This window comes from Epinephelus moara, chromosome 10 (genome assembly GCF_006386435.1).
Source record: "Epinephelus moara isolate mb chromosome 10, YSFRI_EMoa_1.0, whole genome shotgun sequence".
In the NCBI taxonomy this organism is placed as follows: Eukaryota; Metazoa; Chordata; class Actinopteri; order Perciformes; family Serranidae; genus Epinephelus; species Epinephelus moara.
In genome coordinates, this window is record NC_065515.1 from 14442180 (window position 1) to 14467067 (window position 24888).

General features: G+C 42.6%; 1 protein-coding gene across 1 annotated transcript in view; it reads left to right on the forward strand.

The window, feature by feature from the left end:
• sema6bb (sema domain, transmembrane domain (TM), and cytoplasmic domain, (semaphorin) 6Bb) overlaps positions 1-24888 on the forward strand; it is a 167559-nt gene that overhangs the window by 87771 nt on the left and 54900 nt on the right. The window contains exons 6-13 of the mRNA XM_050055454.1: positions 7373-7471; positions 8934-9024; positions 11146-11265; positions 11828-11916; positions 12741-12958; positions 21693-21824; positions 22384-22533; positions 24628-24807. Coding sequence (XP_049911411.1) covers positions 7373-7471; positions 8934-9024; positions 11146-11265; positions 11828-11916; positions 12741-12958; positions 21693-21824; positions 22384-22533; positions 24628-24807 — 1079 coding nt within the window. The remainder of the gene's footprint in view (positions 1-7372; positions 7472-8933; positions 9025-11145; positions 11266-11827; positions 11917-12740; positions 12959-21692; positions 21825-22383; positions 22534-24627; positions 24808-24888) is intronic.

Genomic DNA, 24888 nt, shown 5'->3' on the forward strand with positions numbered 1-24888 from the left:
TTTTTCAATCTCGCCAACGCTTGAAATGTAAAAGAGCATCTTCTTTCCTTGCCTTTAGATTCTAGACATTGTACGATGTGTTTGTGCTGATTTTATATATTGTTTATATATTATTTTACATTTAAGTCTTTGCTACTGTTCTTTAGCAGGCTGCTTCTTTTGTGTTACGGCAGCCCATTTTTATATCCCCTCAAAAATGTGTACTTTTGAGATAATCGCCAAACTCACAGCACAATGCTGAGGTGCAAGAACACCAAAAACAACAAATATGGAGAGAATAAATCTCTGCAGACAACAATGTAATGGTGAAGCCAAGTTTTCCATTACTAGAACTTTATCGCAGCATATGTTGTTTTCCAGATGTTTGTGCAGTATTTCTTTCTCTTAAATTACTTGTCACACTTGTACATGTAATTAAACTAGTAGTTCAACACTGAAAACACTTTTCAGTATCTTGGGGAGGTCCGGTACGGTGCAGACAGGGATGGTGGTCCCCATTTTCAAAAAAGGGGACCAGATAGTGTGCTCCAACTATCAAGGTATCACACTGCTCAGCCTCCCTGGTAAAGTTTACTCCAGGTTGCTGGAAAGGAGGCTCTGACTGATTGTTGAACCTCAGATTCAGGAGGAGCGATGCGGATTCCGTCCTCACTGTGGAATAGTGGACCAGCTCTTAACCCTTGCAAGGCTGATGGAGGGGTCATGGGAGTTTACCCATCCAGTCTACATGTGCTTTGTGGAACTGTAGAAGGCTTATTACTGTGTCCCAAGGAGATGGATGAAAATGGATGGATAGATGGATGGATGGATAGAAGTTTAACTACAGTAGCTTGCTGGTAGTATAACTATGTTGATATCTGTACAGTGATTTATATATTTAAATTACTTTAATACTATTTTTGCATAGGTAACTACTGAAACTACAAACAATTTTGAGTCATAAAATGATTTTTATTTTAACCATTGCCTCTCTGCTGTAATTGAAGCCCCTTTGGCCAGCCCCGCCCCTTTTCTTTCATCCTGACTGCTGTGAAGGCGCCCAGGCAATGCATCCATCAAGCAGAATTTGTAAAACTAAACTTGAATATATAAGGTGGTCAGAAGTATTGATTATTGCTATCTATCACCAAATGTTCAGAGAAGTTGTTGCATGCTATTTAAGTTACCCAGCTAATTGAGTAATCCTGCCTGGAGCATACCCCCATCTACAGTAGATGCTAGTTTCTGGAAGGCACGTGTCTGACTGATGGACATTGCATACAAACCAAACCAGACAGTTCTTGCATTTTCCATGTTTTTTGTGTAGTATGACTAGTAAACCAGTGGGCACTTATTGCAAGAAACTCCATTACTGTAAAAATCTAAAAAGCCTAGTCCCAATTAAACGTGTAAAAATGTGTGGCTACACATTTTGACAAATAAACACCTGTCTCAATTAGATACCTGGTCTGGTTGCCAAGCAGTTATTCAAATTCCTTTTGTCCAAAAGGGTCCTTGGATCAAAAGAATCAAAAGGGTTTTTTTAATAAAAAAAAAATAAAAAAAGTATTCCAGATTGTGAGTATTATTTTAACAGGATAAAGTGGTGCCGTGTCGGTTTGCAGAGTGCCGTAACTCTCTCTCTCTGATGCGCTGTCTGTTGGTACTAGATCAAATTTATGATTCATAATTGTCATGTTATCTGTAGCCGTTTCAAACAAGAAATATTCATACTGGTTTAAACAGCAAACGTTTTGTGTATAAAGGAATTAAAGGCCTGTCCCATATAGGCCCACTGATTGTTAATTTGATCTTTACATTGATTTTTAACAAAATAGTTTTTCCAAGTAACTTTAACCAAACTAGATGTCTCCCTAAGGGTTGCTTTGCTGTGGTTTAGCTTCTTCCAGTGTGAAGTAATTGGTATCTTGTGAAGCTATGCTTTCAAAGTAGCTTTACGAATTTTTTCTGTAGTGATTTCTCCTCAGTTTTTGTGCTGTAATTGTTGGGTACACTATGTATTCAGACCAAGGGATCTTTCGCTGTGAACTGCATTTCCCATGTGCACAAAGCACAGATTATTTGATATAAGCTTTTGTCAAAACATTCGTCCTGGTGAAGGTTTAGCAAATAGCTGACTCTATTATAAAACACCTGCATCAGATATTAAGGTGCTGAACCTTCTTTTCTCCATATACTCCCAAAAAGCCTTTTTTAAACAGGTACGCATACATTATCACTTGAATTAATCACAATGTGACAGATTGCCACCATTTTCTCAGCAGGTTGTCAGACAGCGAGCTGTTCAGGGGTGAGGCAGGTTAAGTGTTGCGGTCAAGGATTGAATAGTCGTGTGTGTGTGAGTGCGTGTGTGTATGTTTCCACCAGGGAGTGGAGCTAAGCTGACCCCATGATCTGTAGGTCTTGCTGCAGGTCGGTTCCACCGCTGAGGCTGCCACATGGCTGACTGGCCTGGAAAAACTCCCTGCTTTTCTCTGTTTTCTTCCCCTCTGTCTCTCTTTCCCTCGCTCTCCCTCTTCTCTCTCCCCCCTTCTCTTTATTTTGTCCTCCTATCTCTATTATCTCACTTTCCCTCCCTCTCCCCCTCCCTCTCTCCCTCTCTCCCTCCCTCTGGTGTCTAATGTTTGTTTGTGGCCTGTGGTGTGTTCAGTCAGAATTACCATCAAACAGAGACGAAGGGTTGCAGAGGGACGCGGATTAGCTTTGACATGCTGAGTAAGACCGCAGCACTCAGAACAGCACATTGCTGCTAATTTGGTACCGCTGTTAATTTATCCTCCGCCCACATGCACACAAACACACACTCTCTCTCTTCCTGTCTTGGGGAGTCACTGTGTTTTTAGTCAAAATGTGCGTCAGGGATTTTTCTGGGAATGACAAGCCTGTTGTTAATGAGTGAAGAAGACGGCTCGCCAAATCTTTGCGAGTGTGTATTGTGTATACAGTACGTGTGTGTGAGTGTGTGTGGGAGAGTTCTGGCTCAATGGCGGCTCTTGGCAGAGCAATGCTCTCTTCTCCCTGGTCGCTAACATCAGGGGACCAGCCAGGCATGTAATGGAAACTTTGGAGATTTAGAGGAGCAGCTTGCTAAATACGACCCCCTGATGTACTACCTTAGATGGCTCCTATTGTAGAACATTGCTAAAGCAGGTCTTCATGATAACTTATTACATTTTACGAGGGTATGAAACATGCTGTGGTTGCTCCTAAAGCTGGATAATGAGCAGAAGATTTTACAATGTATGCACCTGTTTCGTATTTTGGTTAGAGCAAACATGGGAGTGCTGATTGTAGCCGGAGGTAAAACCCACGTTGGTTTAGGTTTTTGGATAAAGCCTCATCATTAGAACAAACATTGAACCCAGGCTTAGACCATGAAAAAGGTTGTTTATCGTCTCCGACTAAAGGTCAAGTTCCAGACAATAGATAGAAAGCAGATGCAGAATGTGGAGCCTCCTCAGTTTTAATGGTGTCTGACTGCTGCAGGTTGTTTTGAGCAGATGTGTTGTAGCAACAGGGAACTTGTTGCCGATCCTCTCACTGTGTGTGTGTGTGTTATCCCTTGCATTTATATGTCTATGAATGCTTTTAGATATGCGTGTTTCTATGTGTCCATGGAAAATATCTGTGCCTGTTCCGAGAATCCAACAAGAGACGAATGCACTTGCTCGGTCAACATCTGCAGAGTTGAACTAGCCTGGCAAACATCTGCCTTATGAGCAAGAGGCTGATTAAAAACCTGCTGCCTGCGTAACGTCTAGTTTATTCAAAAGCAGATTCGCATATGCAAACTTGCTCGCAGACCCTGTACGCACACTTGTGAGCCGTCTCTCCCCTATCTTTTCACACTCCTTCTCGTTCTTCTTTAAATCTCTCCTCCATTCACAACTACGTCCATATTTGCACTCAGGTGCGTGCTCCTGTGTAATTCATCTGTGCTGCAGATTAATTTTTCAGAGCCCAGGCAGCTCTGCCACTGTCAGTAAGAGGAGCAGGAGGAGGAGGAGGAGAAGGAGGAGGAGGAGGAGGGCTGCAGTCGTCTGGGTCTCGGGAAGGCTTGCCAGCCAGCACAGGTGGCGTTTTGTCTGGATTCTGCCCAGGGAGCGAGGGAGCAGAAAGAGGAGGAGGCAAAGAGGGGAAGAAGGAAGCACCAGGACAGACAGCATTTGGATTTATATATAATTGTTTAATTCAGTGATTCGGTACTTGATCCTTTGTAATTGGTTTATTTTTAATGTGGAAACCACAGTAAAACCCTAATCCTGGTGACAGAATTGGGCTTTGAATAAAGAAAGACCCATACCTGAAAGTGCCAAATTGCTTCCTGGAATTGATGATTAAGGGTTAATGAAAAGCATCTATGCAGCAAGGGATGAATTTTGTTGATGTCTGTTAAGTGCAAATTGCAATCAAAACCCTGTTGTTGAAATGTTATGAAAGATCTAACCCTTGTTTTTATCCTGTTTTCTGTGTGTGAGCACTGCCAAATGTGCACATTTGTGCAGTGGTTTGGCTCTTCTAAGTATTTACTCCCCTCTCTGAGATGCTGGCAGTTGGACTGGGTTGTTATTAAGAGTGCTTCATCTGGCTTTGTGATTACAGCTCTGACCAAGCTGACAGACTGCAACCCCACCGACAAACAGCATGCAAATGATTCTCACACATGAGCATGCATCTGTGCTGTGATACAACAGATAGACAAACACACACACACAGAGATATATGCACCAAGCAGACATGAACACATGCTGTATGTGGGGGGAGTGTCAAACACACACACACACACACATATATACTGTCACAGTCGCTCCGCAATTTGTCACACAGTGCTGCGCCATTAGAAATTTACACCTGCCACTTGACACACCCCCGGCACCCCAACACACACAATCTTTACACTCACACACGAAAACACTTCCTCCTTTCCTGTTTTTTTTCCCGCTGTTGAAAAAGGAGAACCCAGCAGGGAGTGAAGAGGGAAGGTGGAGGGGTGGGAGGGCGTGGGGTGGAGCATCTGGAATAACACTCACCCGTCTCTCATATCACTGCTTTCCCTCTGATCTCGTCTGCACACACTCACTCATACACACACGCACTCACACACATACACGCACAGATTGTCATTTCACATACCCGCTATCACCACCACCACTCCTGCTCCAGCCCTACTTCTCTTTCCGATGAGATCAGTGCGGGTGGTGGTCTTGAAGTAGACCCCATCTGGTGTGTGTGTGTGTGAGTGTGTGTGTGTAAGAGCTGGTGCCATCCTGGCTGGGACACTAGTAGTTTGGGGAGGGGGTTGCTGGCTTCTGTCCACCAGTGATCTACTGTACATCGCCACTCACTCGTCACACACACGGGCTGTGAACTCGGCTCTGCAAAGGCAAACTGCTGTCGGTACTTTTTGCTTTTAGAGTCAAGGGTCGTGCACACGCAGATTCACTGTTGATTGATTCTTTGTTTGTTCATTATCATGTTACTTTATGGTCTTAAAGCCCTTCGAGACAGTGCTCCCCAGCATGGGGATCAGGACCTCCCGTGTAGTCCGAAAATAAATCTGAGTTGTCACAGATGATGACAGCAAGAACAAAAAACCTCTGTTACCCATACTGTACGTATGTTTTCATAACTTTTTTGAATGTTTTTTCTTATTCTTGTGAGATACTGAATAGCTTCTTTATGCTCTACTGTCCTACAAATCAAACAACCTGAGAGGAAAAAAACAACTCTTGAAATTAATGGTCACAGTTTTTATGTATGAATTGTTGACATTTTTCCTATCTTTCTTTTTTTAATTGTATTCATTTTTCAATAACTCTCTTACTAACATTGCATCTATAGCTCAATCACATGTGTACACATACTCACATTGCAACTGAGAATGAGTAAACTAGGCTCCATTCAGCCCTGACAAAAGGTAGCAAAAACATTTATTTAAACAGAAACAATGGTGTGTTCGACACCCTGTGTATTACGCAGGCACACTGCTTTTTAATACAGCAGGTTTAAATTCAGTTCAATTCAAATGGCTTTTTTGGCATTGGAAACATAGATTTACATTGTGAAAGGAAGTGTGAAATAAAGCAATAACTATGTAAAGATCTACCAGAATTTGGTTTATATATAAATCGCTGTGGATAGGGTAACACCTCTGACCACCATATGAGATTAAATGTACTTCAAAGCCAGTTGCACACCATTTCACACCATTTCAAGGAGACATCTTGTTCAGCCTAGAAACTGTAGCAAAACAGTGCACACCGTTTTCAGATTAAATGTGCCCCAGATGTAGCCACCAGTTATCCAAGCCAAGACTTTCATGCCCTGCTTATTGTTTACAGTTTGATTGGTAACTTGAGACAGGTCCAGACAACATCTCAGCTAATCTCTAAACATATTCTGCATATGATGCAGATAAATAAGATAAAAAGCTTGCCGCAGATGGGTTCTGAGATTGCATTTCGGCTGATGTGTTACGCTTCTTTTCCTCTCCACATGGACTGTTTACCTGGAGGCAACCAAAGCCTGCTAGAATGTGATTGGTCAATACTACTTGGACTACAAACAGAAACCAGAATGCTTGTTGTATTGTTGCCTATGAGTCCACATACAGTACATTTAGAGATATCTGGATCAACAGTTGAAATGGATAGCTAGTAGGAGTAGAACCAATGTAAAGCAGTGCTACAGCAGGGTGAAGTGTTTCTTCAGAGGCTACATGTGTTTTGTCATTCCTTCTATAAACACACTGACACACTATATACTTTTGTCGGGGCAGCAGATTAACTTGAAAGTCATTTTTCTCAGTTTCACTACACCAACATTTATTACTTTTTGGCACTGTGGGGCTAAAGCGGCTATTAAGTCATGTGGTGCTTACACGACTTCTCATTTCAAAGAATAATCACGGAAGAATTAAACTGTGACTTGGGTTTATTTAGTCATTAAGCAGGCTTCATGTAGTTTGACGCCTCACGGTGGAGAAATTAGCCTTAAATCTGTTGGCTTGTTTTAAAATCCCGAGGCTGGTTTGGATTACCGGCTGTCAATCAACAGCGGCTGTACGTGTGTGTGTGTGCGTGTGTGCGTGTGTGTGTGTGTGTGTTTGCATGTGTGAAGAGGGTAGACAGTTAAAGTCTCTGCGGGCTATGTTCAGACTGTATCAATATGATTGACAGCATTAATGGTGTGATAATTCCACACATCAGGCAACTGAAAAGCTTCATTTCACAGAGCGGTTTGGATAATCAGTGTCTGAAAAATAAACCCAGTTCTTCCTGTATTCGCTCCATCATTTTGCCTTTCTTCTCTTCACTTTCACCCCTCCTGCATATTAAGCTCTCCCTCCCTTTATTCCTCCCTTTTCCTGCAGGACGAATGCCGTAACTTCATGAAGGTGCTGCTCAGCAGAGAGGGAGGCCTGTTTGTGTGTGGGACCAACGCCTTCAACCCACTCTGTGCCAACTACACTGTGAGTTAACTCTAAAATAACGTCATGATGATTGCTTTGACGTCCTTGATGAATGCCTTACAGTATCTATTCTTCCTAAACAGAGGCCTCGCTTTCAAACACAATCAGTGCGCCTGTTCAGGTGAAAATTTACAGCTTGATTAGAGTTGTTTGTTCAGCTCTCGTGGCAGTGTTGACTTCCTCCCCAGGACTTATTTATCCTTGTTGTCTGGCAGTTCCAGTGCCTTGTTTCCCTGAGATACAACAGTTGTTATTTCTCGGCGGTTAAACTTTGCGGTCTGCCGAGCTTGTTATCGTTGAGAGTTAGAGACGGATAATCAAGAAGAACACAAAGGAGGGAGAAGAGGAAGAGGAGGGTATTCAGAGTAAGAGCGAAGACGTGACTTGCTTGCGTGGTTTCATTTCTTTTGCAAGTGGTTAAGAAAGCAAAGCAATTCCCCAACTGGGATTTAAGAGACACCGAGGTTCAAGCTACAAGTGTTAAGTGTTGACAGAGCTGATTCAAACAATTAGCCACAGAATACTCTGAATATTTCCTCCTTCCTGTCCAGCACAAGTTTGTCAGACGCTGAAGGTGTATCTCCATTCGACAGCGGCAGCTCACCTGAATCCTCCACCATGCAGCAGAACGTGCTCCACTTCCCGACCAATCCCTGTCTCGCTCAATTACAGTAACGATTTCAAACTTGTGGAAGAAAAACTACGCATAAATATTAATCATCGGCTCGGCTGATTTCACATCATTCTGCAGGAATATTAAATGAGCAATGAAGGCAGTTGAGTTGGAGAAAGTGAGAGGGGAAAAAATCCTTTCACTATCAAAGGCTTTTTCAGATAAGTGTTATTTTCAGCCTCTCACATTTCAAACATAGCGCAACAGTGGAACACTGAGCCGTACCTGGCCCATTATCTGTCAGCCACTAATGACATTCTACAACAGTGTATAACACACCTGTCTCTCCATGATAGGCTGTCTGTTTCTCTGGGGACTAGTTAGCGATGCTAGCTACTGTTTTATTTATAGCTAGGTTTTAATGAAATGACACATATAAATTATTTCCCTTTCAGCCGTGGATGATAATTAGACTGTGCTGGGGAAATTGTTTGCTTTTGGCTACCTTTTAAGTGTATGTGTTAGTAAATGTGTGTGTGTAATAGAGAAAGTGATGCAGAGGAGAGATTATACTGCGTATACATGTATGATTTTATGTGGGTGTATGGACCCCTGTGTGTCTGTATGTGTGTGTGTTTTATTTATGCATGAGAATGTGACTCTCTTGTTGTTGCTGCTGTGTCTAATTGGCACCAGTGAATCATTAGTTTACACTTATGGTAACACTCCCTAATTGTCATTCTCTTTGTGGCTTGTTTTCATAATGCTGCTGTTGACGCATTTATATTGTTTGGAGTTTGCTGATTGATGTGTGCATCTGTGTGTGTTTATGTGTGCGTGGTGTAACAGGGAGACACTCTCGAGATGGTAGGAGACACAGTTAGCGGTATGGCGAGGTGCCCCTATGACCCCAAACACGCCAATGTAGCTCGGTTTGCAGGTAAGTTACACCTGTTTGAGTGTTTACTACTTCCTCACCTGTTAGTTAGTTTCTTTATTTATCCCTTAGGAAACTCTCTTTGTGTCTGTGGCAACTGTCACACAAATACAACCGCCACAAAAAGACATCACAATTTAAGACAGACATTTAACAACAAAGTGCTCCACAGCAACATCACCAACAATCAAGTGCAACAAACTGCAAGTGACACGCACCTCATATCACCCAGACTTGTTTAACAGAACTATACTGAAAGGTATTATGGATCCCTTGGCACTGGTAGCCCACAAAGGTGGTACCTATCTCCTGTCCCGTTTTTACACACAGATCTCGTGACTGGGCCGCGATAAAGACCCTTCATTATGCTGTCTGTTCTTTTTTATACACAACCAAAAAACAGTGTTTCAGAAGAAAAAGAGGCATGACGGGCGAGATGTGTAACACAACAGTGTCTGGCTCTAGTGTGATATGTAACATACGCATCAGGCACGACTTTCTAAATAGTAACAATAGAATGATGCAGCCCTAACCATCATTCCCTGTCTCTGTTTTATGGCTGTTGATCTTCTCCTCTGTTCAGAGAGTATGAAGCTGGACCTCATTATCTCCACTATTTCGATTGCTGTTCTTCTTCTTTGAGTTAACTAGTAGTGCTGCTAGCTGCTTAGATCTCCCGCTGGTTGGTCACACACATCACAGCTCAGACACACCAAACCGACATTGCAAAACTACTGGTGATGAAGGCCGACAGTGGTGTCACTTCTCCTTGCTTGTGTCTCAGCCGAAATGTTGCACTATAACACATCACAAAGACGACAGCCAATAGCAACTAGCAGGTATGTAATGCATCTGCATGAGAGGAAATAACTCCATACCAGCAGGAGGTGGTAGTCTGTATTTGTCATTCAAAAACGAAAAACCAGAGGACAGGGTCTGAAATTACAACCCGCCAAGCGTCAAATGCCAGTAGATTTTCTGTTTGGCAAGTAAATCTCAGAGGGCTATCTGTCACACTGGCAGCTAAATGTTTGTACCAAAATAGGCATGTAACAAAAAAACTATGCTGAGAGTCTCTACTGCGTTTTGGTGTCATTCAGGGCCGCACTGCTCTGCTGTTTACCATGTGGGATATCGGCCTATCCACTAAACTATCAGTTGCCGCTGGTGTGCTGCAAGCAGAGTGATTTTATTCACCGACGGGCTCTGCTGTCTCCGACACCAATTCAACATGCTGAATTGGCCGAAAAAAAGCAGATAAGGGCTATCTAGTGCCAACGATGCAGGTCACCACGCAAACTAGGGCAACAATCACCAGAAGCCTGACACTGACCAACAGCCAACCATTGGTTTGAAGTGTCAAGACCCTAACACGTCGTCACAACATTACACCTGTCTCGCTTACACAGACATCGATCCAGCACTGTTACTATCTCCACTGCAGACTTAAAGGTGACACAACTTTGCCACCCCATTCTGCAATTGTGCCTTTTAGACAGAATTCCCTTCCTTCGCACGAATATGATTTGAGCCTGTGCTGAAGGTCGGCTCTCCACACAGTGAAAGTTTTGCAACATCCATCAGATTCACCTGCATATCGATCACACATTGAGGATTATCACTGAAGAAAATTATTGTTGAATATCACTGAGTGTGTTCCACATTTCAAGCTCAACAAAACAGGGCAGTTGTGATCTTTCAGTTTAATCCATCAGCTTTGTTTACTTCATCGGATTTAAACACTCCACTGTAATATAATCAACAGTGTTCTGTGGCTGAAACTGTGGGGAGCCATTACTGTTCAGCCATCATCCCATTATCTGATATTAGCTAGAAGTAAAACTGTTGTTTTTTGTGTGGGAGTGCTGCAAAGTTGCAATTATGTCACTTTAATTATATTGTTGACTGGTCAGTCATGTCATGTTTATGATGCAGGACTTCTATAAAAGGCTAGCACACACTCCAGCTCTATTGTTTGTGGTTACTCTGTTGCTTTGGCAGGCTGTCCAACTCACTAGTGTTTGTGTGTGTGTGTGTGTGTGTGTGTGTGTGTGTGTGTGTGTGTGTGGTGTGTGGTGTGTGTGTGTGTGTGTGTGTGTGTGTGTGTGTGTGTGTGTGTGTCAGAGGGGAATCTGTTCACAGCTACTGTGACAGACTTCCTGGCTATTGATGCGGTGATCTACCGTAGCCTTGGGGACAGTCCCGCTCTGCGCACCGTCAAGCACGACTCCAAGTGGTTCAGAGGTACGTACAGACGGGTGTGCATCAGCATCTTATGTTTTGAGTGTGTGTCCACATCACTTAGCAGCATGCAGGATCGATACATGTGTCAGTAGCAGAGGGCTGAGTCAGCAGCCTGACAACTCTGTGTTCAGGTCACTGGACAGGAAACTGTCAAACTCACTGCTCCTTGACAGAGAATCCACATCACGGGCCAAAGCTAAGGATGATGATAGGACAGTAAAAACAAAATTCACAATATCAGATAATCAGACACACAGGAGCCAGCTAGTCTTGGGTGTAATAGCACGGAAATGCATAGCGTGAAACTGAGTTCCCAGAAACATCAGGGAGTCATAATGCGCTTATTGTTTGGTGTAAAATCCCCTTTCACTATGTAATGAAATTAAGCATGGCCTGTGCCTCTTTCTCACTGCCCTCATGTTACCTCGGTGTCATGGGAGTGAGTGATGCATTTGCATATGAAGACACTGTTTGCTGTATGCTTTCTCATGGTCCATCTATATTTCAAAACCTTTCCCCCTTCTTCCTCTAACTCTGACTCTTCTTCTCTCTCACAATATAGAGCCCTATTTTGTCAGCGCTGTGGAGTGGGGACCTCACATCTACTTCTTCTTCAGGGAGATAGCCATGGAGTTCAATTACCTGGAGAAGGTATAGAAGTCATTCTGTTGAAAACCCATCCTCCTGTCCCTCTGAACTTTCGGTATTCACATGGACGAGCAGCTGGTCCATTCAGTGCACCTTTAAAAGGACTGTAGAGGAATCTGTGGTTAAAATTCAACACCATGAAAGCAGACGCCGCTCTAATATCTCACTGCTGTTATTATTTGAATGTCAATATCAACTCTTTTCCCCACTGCTACACTGACCTTTCATCCTTGTATTTGTTTGTCTGCATATCTAATCCAACAAATCATAGTCTGGGTAAACAATGCATGTCTGGATTAACCTAAGAAAAGCTTTTTTTTATAGCTTTGTATATTTCCCGCCCTTACCAGAGCTGGGGATACATCTTTATGAAAAAGTATCAGCATCAGGATCTTCTCTAATAAATTAGCAATTCACATTTGGGGAGAAGTGCTTGCACAAGGTCTCCGGCTTTGACATGTTTACAGAGAGCAGAGTAAATGGATACTTAAACAGCATTACCGTTGTGTGGATGAGGCTGTTCAAAGAAGCAATTTTGAGAAGCAATGACATTTTTATGAATAATTGATATTAGATTTACCATTATAGAACAATGATCTGTCAAAACATTGCAAATAGCATGCAGATGACTCTGTGGAGCTCACACTGGAGTTGAAAAGAGCTTTTAAATATGCCTTTTTGAAGATGAAATCCAAAGCTTACTCCCCAGCTTATCACCAGAGTTTATGTGAACTGCGCTTATACAGATACACCTGTCAGTGAGTTGCACATGTATTTTGCATATTTGCTATGTCTACATCTGCTTCTCTGTGCTGGACTCTTCACAGGTGGTGGTGTCACGTGTGGCTCGGGTGTGCAAACGTGATCTGGGTGGGTCTCAGCGCGTCCTGGAGAAGCAGTGGACGTCATTCCTGAAGGCCCGTCTGAACTGCTCCGTCCCTGGTGATTCCCACTTCTACTTTAACTTGCTCCACTCCACCAGCCCCATCATCAAGATGCACGGCAGGGACATAATCCTGGGAGTGTTCTCCACACCAGCGAACAGGTACAACATACACTTACTAACATATTCCTGTAAACAAGCTCCATAGCATATAAATACACCTTCTCGCCTCTTGTCTCTCAAAAACTGTGCACGCAAGGACAGACACTCAGGATCAGCCAGTTGTACCCCCAGAACCATGAACACCGCCATCTATATTAGCTGTTTATCTGTTACCTTTAGCCCAATATTTTAACTATTAATGTTTCTTTTAGCTCTATTTGAACTACTTATCAGTTACATTTAGTGAACTTTTCAAATTCAATTTTAGGTTTATTTCAGCATCTTTCCATCTTCAGTATCAGAGTATTTTTACACCAGAATCCCCGTCTTTTCTCTTTCTGTAAAACCAGATAAAATTTGTTCAAATGTTTGATGATTCATCCTGCACTCGGGGGCCTTTACAAAAGTGTGTCCAATCAAAGTCAAGGTTATTTTTATAGCACATTTCATTTGAAAAATGTAGGCTCAGTGTGCTTAAGATAAAAGTAAACATCATACATGACAAAAATGAACCATGAACCACCTTTTCAGAATCTGACTGTGACAAAAAGCATCTTGTCTAAGATATATTTCTAAGATGAGTAAAGGAGAACTTTGAGATATTAGCTATGTGTTTCTGGAAATTAAGATCAGCATCTAAAATCATACCTCAGTTTTTGGCATGCTCATATGGTTTTACACAACAGAGAATCTAGTGCCTTAGTGCCTTGGGACCTACTAAAAGAATCTTTGTTTTGTCCTCATTTAGCTATAAAAAGTCTGTCGCCATTAGATATTTGATATCGCCAGTGTAACTGGGCTAAGTTGATGAGTAGCAACAGATATAGCAGTGTATCGTCTGCATAGGAATGATATGAAAAATGATATCGCTGAATGATGAATCCAAGTGGGAGCATGTACAGACTGAAAAGCAGAGGACCAAGAACTGACCCTTGGGGGACTCCATATTGAATGCTGTTATTATCAGCTTGATAGCTGCCAATCGAAAAGGATGTTCTAGTTAGACATGAAAGGAGCCAGTTAAGAACTATGCCCTTGAGGCCTAAACCATGTTCACAGCGCTGAAGAATCACATGGTCCACAGTATCAGTCACTGCACTGAGGTCTAGAAGTACCAGAGTAGATACTTTGTGGTTGCCTGAGCTGATTTTGAGATCATTATCTACTCTGTCCTGTGCAGTTTCTGTACTGTGGTTAGCTCTAAAACAACAAACATACTGTTATATGACAGATACCCAACCAGCCTTGTCTAATTTTCCCAGGAATTGAAAGTTTGAAAAAGGTCTGTAGCGCTGTGAAGTAAATGGATCAAGATTACTGTTTTTCAACAGTGGTGTTATAGTTGCATGTTGGAGACCTGTGGGGAATATTCCAGCAAGCAGGGAGGTATTTACAATCTCAAGTACATCATCAACGATACAGTTAAAAACATTTTTGAACAATTTAGTAGGCATTATATCAGGAGGACATGATGTAGATCTCAACTGCTGCACCACTTCTTGTATTTCACCACACTGAACAAAGGCAAAGTTGGAAAATCAAAGGAGACTTAAGGTGACAAGCCAGCCACACCAGTCATATAAAACTGCACCATATGTGGGTCACAGTAGCGAACAGAGCAATGTGGAGTGTGATAGGAAGAGATGTAGGTTTGGTTATCAGTGGGCACAGCCTTTGTTTTCATTTCCAAAACAATGTGGCTGAGGTCTAACACATTCATCTCTCCCTTGTTCTCTTGATCTAAAAACAGGGGTCCATTCAGCCACAACAAAAAGTAGCAAAACATTTATTTCAATGGAAACAATGGTGCTGGATTGAACACCCTGTTGTGTCAATGAGCCTTTTAGTATGGCTGGGGTTATTTACACATTGCTGCTGATTTGGTAACACCTCTAACACACCCACCACCCATGAGAAAACGTACCTCAAAGCCTGTTGGCACACCATTTTAAGATGTTCGGCGTGGAAGCTGTAGCAAAACGGTGCACACAAATTTCAGATCGAACGTGCCCCAAGTAAGGGAGGTGTGCGTATTGCACTTAACTCTAAGCCCACTCACTTTTCAATGGTACAATCAGATGCAAAGGATTTGATTTAGATCCCTCTTGTAACTGTACACTGGTCAAATATTCTGTTTCACTGGGGAACTCAACAGTTTATCCATTCATGTAGCTAATTAATTCACACCTTATTCATTACATTTAGCTATTTGAACTCTTAATCCATTCCTTTAGCTGCTATTTGAACTGTTTATTCATTTTATCTACAGTACATTTCACCATTTAGGCTATCCATTACTTTTAGCTAACTGTTTCATCTTCTCTGCTCGCTTCCTAACTAGGTTGCATGCACTCTCAACACATGGCGTTCTAGCTGACTCCATATCATGATATATTTTTTTTAAATAAAATTGCAGTCCATCCCTTTTCAAGTTGCTACTCCTCAAATACCTACTGACTACTCTTAAATCTTTTCACGTAACCCAGAGCAAGTGCAGACCAGTTGGGAATCACTGCTTGAGATCAATACTTCAAAAAACAAGCTCTATTTGTGTATGTGTGTTCATACATGTGTGAATTTGAGGGCTGACGTGGATGAATTTCAATCCACATCCTCTTCGGAAAGAGAAAAGGGGATTCAATCATATGGAGAGTGTTTTTTAAGAAATACACAAACATAGGAACACATCCCGACATACTTCCCGTGGAGACTGAGATGGACACCCAGTGTGAAGCAGCACTTGAAAATTCCCTTGAAAATTCTGTGGACCACCATAGTTTGTTCCTTCACCTATAAAGTCGGAAAGAGCAAGGCTTCCTACAGGCCAAGCAAATCTCCAGAGAAATGAAAGAGGCTGTGTGGCGGTACAAAGGTCAAGATTGTGAGGTACAGAGTAATTTAAGACACATGGACTGCTTTCATTGAGGACAAAAGGGTGATTTGTTGAAAGACAAGATTAAATTGAAAAAAGGTGAGAGGAGAGGAGGGGAGAGGAGAGATGCTGCCTGGTAAATGGGGGATTATTGGAGACTGCAGGTATTTGCAGAGCCAAAGACAACGCAAACAGCAAACCAGAGGGACTGAACAACAGAGAGAAAGAAGGCAGGACAAAAATATTTATGTGTGCCATGCAAACACTTCGGATTGTTTTGATGTATAAAATATAAATTTGATTCTACATTAGAGATGTTCTAAAATGACTCTATCTAGTGTTGGTCTCAAATTTTCTTCCAGTGGGATGAGATAATTCTTCTTGCTGCAAGAGAAAATAAACAAGTTTTCTTTTCTGATACGATAAAAATAATCTGCTTATTCTTCCTTACTGAATTGCTATGTTCTATTTTTCAACATTAGGAAGAGAAACATGGTCCTCATACTTACTGGAAGATGAAGTTACTTATTAAGAGGAACATTGTATCATGCATGTTTTCCGAAACATCCTTCATGTATCCTTAAAGTTGCACAAAGACGAACATACTCTGCTCATTTTGAAATAAGGTATTGCTCGAGCATATTGCAGTCTAAGTGGCTGAAATCATAGAAAAGTATTCAGTATACTTTTTCTGTGATTGCCCACTCACCGTACACTATCTGAATGGCCCCGATACCACTTATGGTGTCTGGTAGTGCCAGCACATTGAGGCAAGCACACAGAAATCTCTTGCTACTGTCTGCTGTTTGACTTTGGTCTGGAATCAATACAGTGTCTCACTTAAATGCAGCCTGCAGCATTGCTATCACCTGTCAGTGGTTCCAGTATAAATCCTTCTTTTTTTTTTAAAGGATGTAAAAATAAAGCCCTATACCAGTTGCAGGACAGTGTCTCAAAGCAGTGGGCTCCCAGTAAGAGACTGGAGAGAATGAGGGGAAGAAATAAGGGACAATGAGGGGGTAAAAGAGAAGGAAGAGAAGACAGAAAGGAGAAAAAGGGAGACGGCGAACAAGAGGGGGAGAGATGGATGAGAAGCTCAAGGACGAGGAAGTCAATAATGGACAACACGTGCATCCCTCGCTCTCTCTGAGATCTAAAACTGTTTCATCAGCTGCATCTTATCTGTGTGTTTGGAGGGACTTCGCAGCGAGAGGGGGCCACTGCCTGCAGAGACAGATGGATGCTTCACACACACACACACACACACACACACACACACACTCCCACTCGTATACACACACACAAACACACACGTGCACAAACACACTTACAATGGTTCCCAGATAACAGCGTTTGCGGCATGCCACAGAGGAGAACCAGCTGAACACACACGCCCCTGCTTGGGTAAACTGCCACTGGGTACTATTTTAAATAACTGCCAGCCAAGAGAGAGAAAGGGAGGTTTAGATGGATGGATAAGGAGACGCGTGATGGAGGAAAATGAGCACAAAGAGAATGAGAGAATGTGTGAGGTGAGCTGCAAAACTCCCACTGGCCCCGTGTGGCCCACTGCGCCGCACCGGCTAAGTGCTTGCCAGACAAATTGCTTTGGCTGGCAGCGTGCAGTGAAAACAGCATGAAGCAGGACCTGGGAGTGGAGGAATAGCTATTCTCTCCTGCCATTTGGCCCTGGGCAGCATATATGGGACTGTAGTATGGGAATAACTGGATGAAATCAAGGTTTTACTGGGCCCTCCCACAGTCTCCCCTGGACACTCTGAAGTTACTCATCTCCTCCTGTGCCCAAAACTCCGGGGATAATTTTACAGCCACATACCAGCTCCTCAAATGGTATGAAGTTGTATTTGCAGGATCTGTAGGTCTCTACTTCCAGAGTTTAAAAATCGCCTCCAGTTGTCAGTTCCTTTGTGCATCCACCTCTGAAGCCCCAGGCCCTTCCTCTCGAAGAAGGATGAAAGTAGAGCTCAGATTTCCTACTGGGCACCTCCTGCATTCACACTCCCAATGCTCAAGAGGTCAAGGAGGCGCAGGGAGCAACAGCAAACTCAAAAGAGGGAGAATAAGAGTATGAGACTGTTGGGAGAAGAAGAGAAAAGAAAGTACTTTCAGCTTTATTTAGCAGCCCAAATAAGTGGGTATACGGCGTGTCGAAAGAACAGCAGCAAGATGTCAAATGGAAGGCTTGCCGTCATCATGCTGCTCTGGACTGGTGCTGAAAAACAAACAATTCTCATTATTTTTTAGCTATTGTTTTGGCAGCTGAAAATGTCTATTGCTGCTAGAGCGGACTGACATGGGCTCATTAGGCTTAATGGAGCCGCGAAGGAATGCAAGGAAAACATCCCATGCAAAGTAAAGTAAATCTAGTGCATCCTGAGAGTGGGAGGCCATGTTTGGTTTGGTTGTAAAGATTCCCATGTGATGGGGTCAGACAGCAGGATATCCCTCTGGGAAAACACGGCAGAGGAGGGGAAATGAGGAGGACAAGGAGCAGGAGGAGAACAGGTTTAGTGTGCCAGGAAAAGTGTGGCACGAGGGAGGATGCACAGATGTGCAAGCTAGTCCCGCTGGACCTGCACAAGTAGAGAAGGCAGGGAGATACATAGTTAGGTATCTAGTAGCTAGAGCTTGAGAAATGGATGTGGGAAAGGAACACCACATATAGTTAACAGCAGAGCCATGTCACAAGGAAAATACAAGTTGTTACAGGGAAAGAAGAGAAAACCCACGGGGACCTGATGTGAAAAGGTCAAGGAAGAGTGAAAAATTAGGTCGCTTGAATATGAAAAAGGAGAAGAGCTGAGAGGTTTGTGGTAGAATAAATGAAAGAAGAAGGATGACTGAATAATATTAAAAACGAAGATTAAGGGGATAAAGGGTAAAAGTTCAGGAGGTGTGAAGAAAAGAGTCTCAGAGTTAAGGCCCAGGTTGAAAGGTTTTAATATGAAACTTTTTGTGATATAATTGTGATCATAGTTTAGAGGCTCACTTTAAAGGAAGAGTTTGACCTTTTTGGAAATCCACTTATTTACTTTGGATGGGTAGTTGTGTTTTTTTTTACCGGAGTATCCGCTGGCTGTCTGGGAATAGCACAAGCCAACTCTGACAAATCACTCTAAGCAAAGAAATAGTCCAACACATAATCTCCTGTAAAACTACAACTTGTTGTTTTTATATCTTATACAGTTTTGACAAGAACATAATGTTAATTAGTGTGCTATATGGGTGCTGGTATGCAGATTTGTTGTTGTTGAGCCAGGTTAGCTGTCTCCCTCTATTTCCAGTCTTTAGATTAAGCTAAGATAAAGTGGCTCCAGCTTTACATGTACTGAACAGATATGAGAATGGTATCAATGTTATCATCTAACTCTTGGCAAGAAAACTAATAAGGGTACTCCCCAAAATGTCAAGCTATTCCCTAAAAATGCCAGTGGAGCTGTGCTCTACTGAACAAACAAAATATATCTTGGGTTGATTGGACTAAAGGTCTTTAGTTTAGGGGAGGCCACAGCCATTACAAAATTTATGCCATCGCAGCGGCCAAACTATTTATCTGATTTTGCTGAAAAAAGGAGGCAAAGTTCATATGAAACCCCTCTGGATCTAAGCATGGTGGAAATCAAGTTAAGTGAATCAATGAAGATATTATTTAAAAACATATACAAAGACCTACTGTACAGAAGTTTGTACTCTGCAGAGAATCAGACCAAGATTTCTGACCTTTAAATGTATAGACATTTTAACAGAAATGATACAGCCCCCATGTGATTAATTCATGCCATACTTCAGGGTCTTTATTTTTGATATTTATGAGGAGTGTGCAACATTTAAAGTCACTGGAGTTTATCAGAGTTAGAGCCCTGTTTTAAGCACTGACATTGAAACTTCCCCTGACTGCCACCTTTTTCTCCTCTTCCTCGTCCACTCCTACGAGGCATCTTGTGTCCGTGAGGGCTGTGTTATTCCAAGCTGTCAGAGAGCTTGTTAAGCAGTGAGGAAGTACTTTAGACTCTGCAGCAGTCGTCTCGAACAGACACCCTATGCATCTTGCCTGGACAGCCTGTCACTCAAGTCAAGGAGAAAGAGTGAAGGACAGACAAATGCCGATGGACAGAGAGGGGGACGGGCAAAATTTGAAAGTAAACAAAGGGAAGTGTGCTGGGAAAATGATTGAAAATGAAATTTGTAGACAAGAAAACAACACATATGGACTTGAAACAAAAGCAGGAGAGAATACTACAGAGTCAAAATGGGAATAATTAAGAGAATTTGGAAAGAAAAACAGCCTGAGGCCTTTTGGCTTACTTCTGGTAGACACACAGCCCTACACGGGACAAACCCAGTGACCTGCAGCGAGCGAGACAGGGGGAGGAATAAGGTAGAAAAAGGAAGGCAAGCTGGCACCAGTGGAGAGCTGGCAGACATGTCACACATAACATCTGGTGCCGACAGTCCTGAGAGAGACGCCGTATCGTCCACAGATATGCCTGCAGCTCTGCCACGCTGGCCGGGGTTGAGTCACATCCCTGCCTATGAATGATAAGTACTGAGGGAGACGGCGTGACCTGATCAAATGGCACATCAGGAGAGCACGGATCCCTGCTGCAACCAAAATCCAACCTGCGGGCGCTGCCTTCCCAAACAAACCCTTCTGTGGCTTTCAAAGGGGCACTCAACAGAAACACCGCTCAGAATAACGAGGGCAGGCTGCGCGGGTCCTCAAATCACCCGTTGGACGTTTATTTTATAAGAAAGAGAGAGAAAAAGAAGGTCAGAAACAGATGGGCTATGTGTGGGATTTTTGTAGCAGCAGGTTGCAGGTGACTCAGTCTCTCAGGTTTTTCATTGCGTGTGACTGTGTATCGCTAAGGTATTAGCACTTAGTCACTAGCTCTCACACCACGCACACCATTAGTCATTGACGAGGACACATTCAGAGCAGAGAGTTGAGTCTGGGAGCATGAAGCATGGGATGTTTTTTTAAAAAACTCATTTCTTATCTTACCCTGACACCGCTCTCTTTATTTCTCTGTCTCTGTAGTGCGTTCTCTAGCCAAAACACAAAAATGTAGCATCAGGCTCAGTGAAGAGATAGTGTAACTTTGACTGAATGTGTCTCTATTTGTTGTGTGTGTGTGTGTGTGTGTGTGTGTGTGTGTGTGTGTGTGTGGGCTCTGGACACCTTTTGGAGCAGATGTTCTGTTCCCTGTTGCAGGGTTCACGAGTAGTTAAGCAGCCTCTGAGGTGCACTGGGCTTTTTACTGGGAAGTGTTGTTAGGTTTATGAGAACCCCCCCCACACACACACACACACACACACACACTTTGTGAAAGGCAAAATATTCAGTGACTCATTTCCTATTTCATTTTATATTCCAGGAATTCCAGCCAAGATCTTTTCATGTGTCTAATCTAGCTATTGCATTCGCTGCGTATCTATTCTTCGCCCACGGAGTTGACAGCGTCTATCTTATCCAGTCTTTCTTTCCGTCTCAGTAACAATTTCCTTTGTGTTCAAGTTTTGAACGTCAAAATATGAACAGCCCAAATCCAATTTGTCATTTTCTCTGGAAGCCTGTCCCTTTCTCACTCTCTCAATTGACTTTCTACATTTTAACTTCTTCCTTTTTTCATGTTTCACAGTCTATTTTGCAGTCTAGGTATTATCTACCTTGTCTTTTCTTATTCCGACACTTACTCTCTCTGCAACCCCCCTGTCGCAAAGCTAAGCCCACTTGACAGAGGGCTGGCAGTCATTTTGTGTCAGTTCAGAGTGTTTTATCAATCTAATGTCTCTGTCTTAATCTACCCCTGTCTCACCTCTCTGTCTTTGTCTTCCTAGCATCCCGGGTTCGGCGGTGTGTGCCTTCGACATGGAGCAGCTGGCTGCTGTATTTGAAGGGAGGTTCAAGGAGCAGAAATCACCGGAGTCTATTTGGACGCCTGTTCCAGATGAAGTCATCCCAAAGCCAAGGTGCAGATGGCTGTAATCAATTCATGCACCTGTGTTCTCGCTGTTATCAGAGGACTGTAGGAGGAAAACTGTATTATGAGCAACCAGTATTCAATTCAGTCGTAATTCTGTTCTATGAAGGTGTGTTTCGCAGGTCGCAGGTTTGATTTCATAACGAAAGGAAATACACACCATGCAAGCAATAATAAATTTACTGTTTGCTGCTCAAGGGCATGTTTTAAAAGTTTTGGTTACAAGGTGAAACAAGTTAATTAGACACACATGTAATGGAGAATGCAGGAAGATGCTGCACATGATATTATAGCCTGTAAAACTTTCTATAAACTCTGCCAATAAAAGCATGTCCTGACCGTGTCACCATCGTCATCATCAAAAATGAAGTTCTTTGACTAAATCCAATCAGTCTCTTGTTCAGTGTCTGAATGTGAGACACTCAGCCAGTCTAGACTGCTTGATTATTTAAAAACATCTTTACTCATGCCTGAAGTAGTCACAAAAGAGGATGCCGCTTGGCCTCTGCACAGTCTGCTAAACATGTGCTGAAACTTCTTGTCCCCAGGCCCGGTGGCTGCGCCGTTCAAGGTTCCAGGTTTAATTCTTCAAACGCGTTCCCTGATGAGATGCTCAACTTCATCAAGACCCACCCTCTGATGGATGAGGCCGTCCCATCACTCGGACAAAGACCCTGGATTGTCAGGACCATGGTCAGGTGAGACTGAACTCAGATGAGCGGTCAAATACCAACCTGGTCTCCAAGTGTTTCTGTTACAAGGAGACAAAAGGTTCATATAGAACATATCTGCAAAACAGTGTCAAATGTTTATATTTCCTATAATACACCATGCAACTAAAGTATAACAAAGAATTTCATTGTTTTCCTTAGGTTGCTTAGGGTTATAGGGATAGATGACAGTCTTGGTAAAACAATGAAAAAGTCAAAAGTGACTTGAAGCATGAGCCCGGCAGTATTTACGTTAACTTATAACAGAAACCATGATCATATCCCAACTTTGATGCTTTGTATGCCAACCATGCAGCGTGACCACCTCCATATGACTTTCATTCAGTGCTAAAATTTTCTGCACTCGAAAAATTTTTATCCTTTTAAGATAATCCAGGCAGCAATTACATTTCCATCAAGACATATTTGGCAAAACAACAATGTAGTATAGAAACATCATTTCTATGTACAAAAGAAGGGTCTCTGGAGAGTTTTAACTGTCAAACATTGCATGCTGGGAAGTCTGCTAGTATGCCATTTTTTAGAAGCTTTATTTGATGAGTTTAGGGATCATTATGCAGTACATTTAATAATTTAAAGTCACAAGACTCCAAGTTACTTTATAGAGAGGCAACGTCCCTCCTCTCCCAGTGGACCACCATGGGATCTTGTTTTGAAGAAAATATGTACAGTAGTCAACAGAGAGAGAGAGAGGAATCATTTTTTGGGCCCATTTGAATTGTGCCATGAGTTACACATATAATGTAAATTTAAAAGATTATTTTGCAGCCAAAATAAGTCACAGTCTGTCGTAAAACAGCTGAAGTATTAAGATGTAATTACAAAGACTACACACCCAAAAGTAACGTAAGATACGTCATAATTTTCTCTCTCACTGTTCCTGGTTCGAACCCAGGGTGTGGGAGCCCTTCTGTGCAGAGTTTGCATGTTCTCCCCGTGTCAGCGTGGGTTTTCTCCTGGTACTCCAGCTTCCCTCCACAGTCCAAAGACATGCAGGTTAACTGGTGACTCTAAATTGGCCGTAGGTGTGAACGTGAGCATGAATAGTTGTCTGTCTCTATGTGTCAGTCCTGTGATAGTCTGGTGACCTCTCCAGGGTGTACCTTACCTCTCGCCCAATGTCAGCTGGGATAGGCTCGAGCCACCCCGTGACCCCCAATGAATGAATATGGTTTTATTCATGGCTCAGTCTCTTGTTTTGTCTCTTGCTGTACATATTTTTTCTGAAATTAAATCCCATGGGGCACACTGGGAGGGTAGGGACTTCGCCTCTCTGTTAGTTCTGAAAGGGTCTGAAAATGGAAACTAAAAATTTTAAGTTGACTTTAAGTGAAACTTTTATATTTACATTAACTCAGTGATCAAATATAAGTTGATCCCACTGAACCCCTATGTGATGTTTTACAGTGTAGGAGACAGGGTCGCAAACACACACACACTGGGTCTGTCTGTTTGGGATGTGGACTCCTTCTGTTGAATTTAAACTGTTTAGGTGTTGAAGCCTGTGGTAGCAGGCAAGCAGCTGTAGCACATCAAGTCTCACATAAATGCACACATGCCTCTCTCTATCTCTCTCTCTCTCTCTATTCGCTATCCACCATATGTAGTCCCGCTGCCGACCAGCCACCAGGGGATTATGGGGACTGGATGTATGTGGAATATTAAACAGCCGGCACAACATGGCTTCTATTTTCGTCTTTTGACTCATACACACGGGATTGTGTGTAGTTCAGCAACACTGTGCTATTGTTCCAAGACAGTCCCATTTACTTGACTGATATTATTAATGACTGAACGTCTGCCGTAATTAGTTTATTATGCAAATTTGATGAGCAGTTTCTTCTCTGTGGAATTCATTTCATTTTGCAGTGACTCAAGAGAAAATGGCATATTATGATTTAAATTCACAAGAGTCTGTCTTTTACACCTAAACCAATCAGCTGTAATGCACTTAAATCATAAATTTGCCTTCAGGAGCTACTTGACCAGGCTTTTATGGAAGAAAACTCCCAAACGAGCCACACAGCTCTACGGTATTAATGCAGCGCTCTGTCTCTCCAGGTACCAGCTGAATAAGATTGTGGTGGATACAGAGGCCGGGCCTTATAGAAACCGGACCATCCTGTTCCTCGGGTCGAGCAGGGGGACCATCCTCAAGTTCCTCATCATGCCCAACCAGGACAACACCGTCACCAGCAATAACATCTTCCTGGAGGAAATGGAGGGATTCAACCCTGATAAGTAAGATGTTAAAGCTAGCAGAAAGGAAGGTTGTTTATCCACAAACTCTTACACAACTTGTGCAGTAGAATTTAAGTCTTA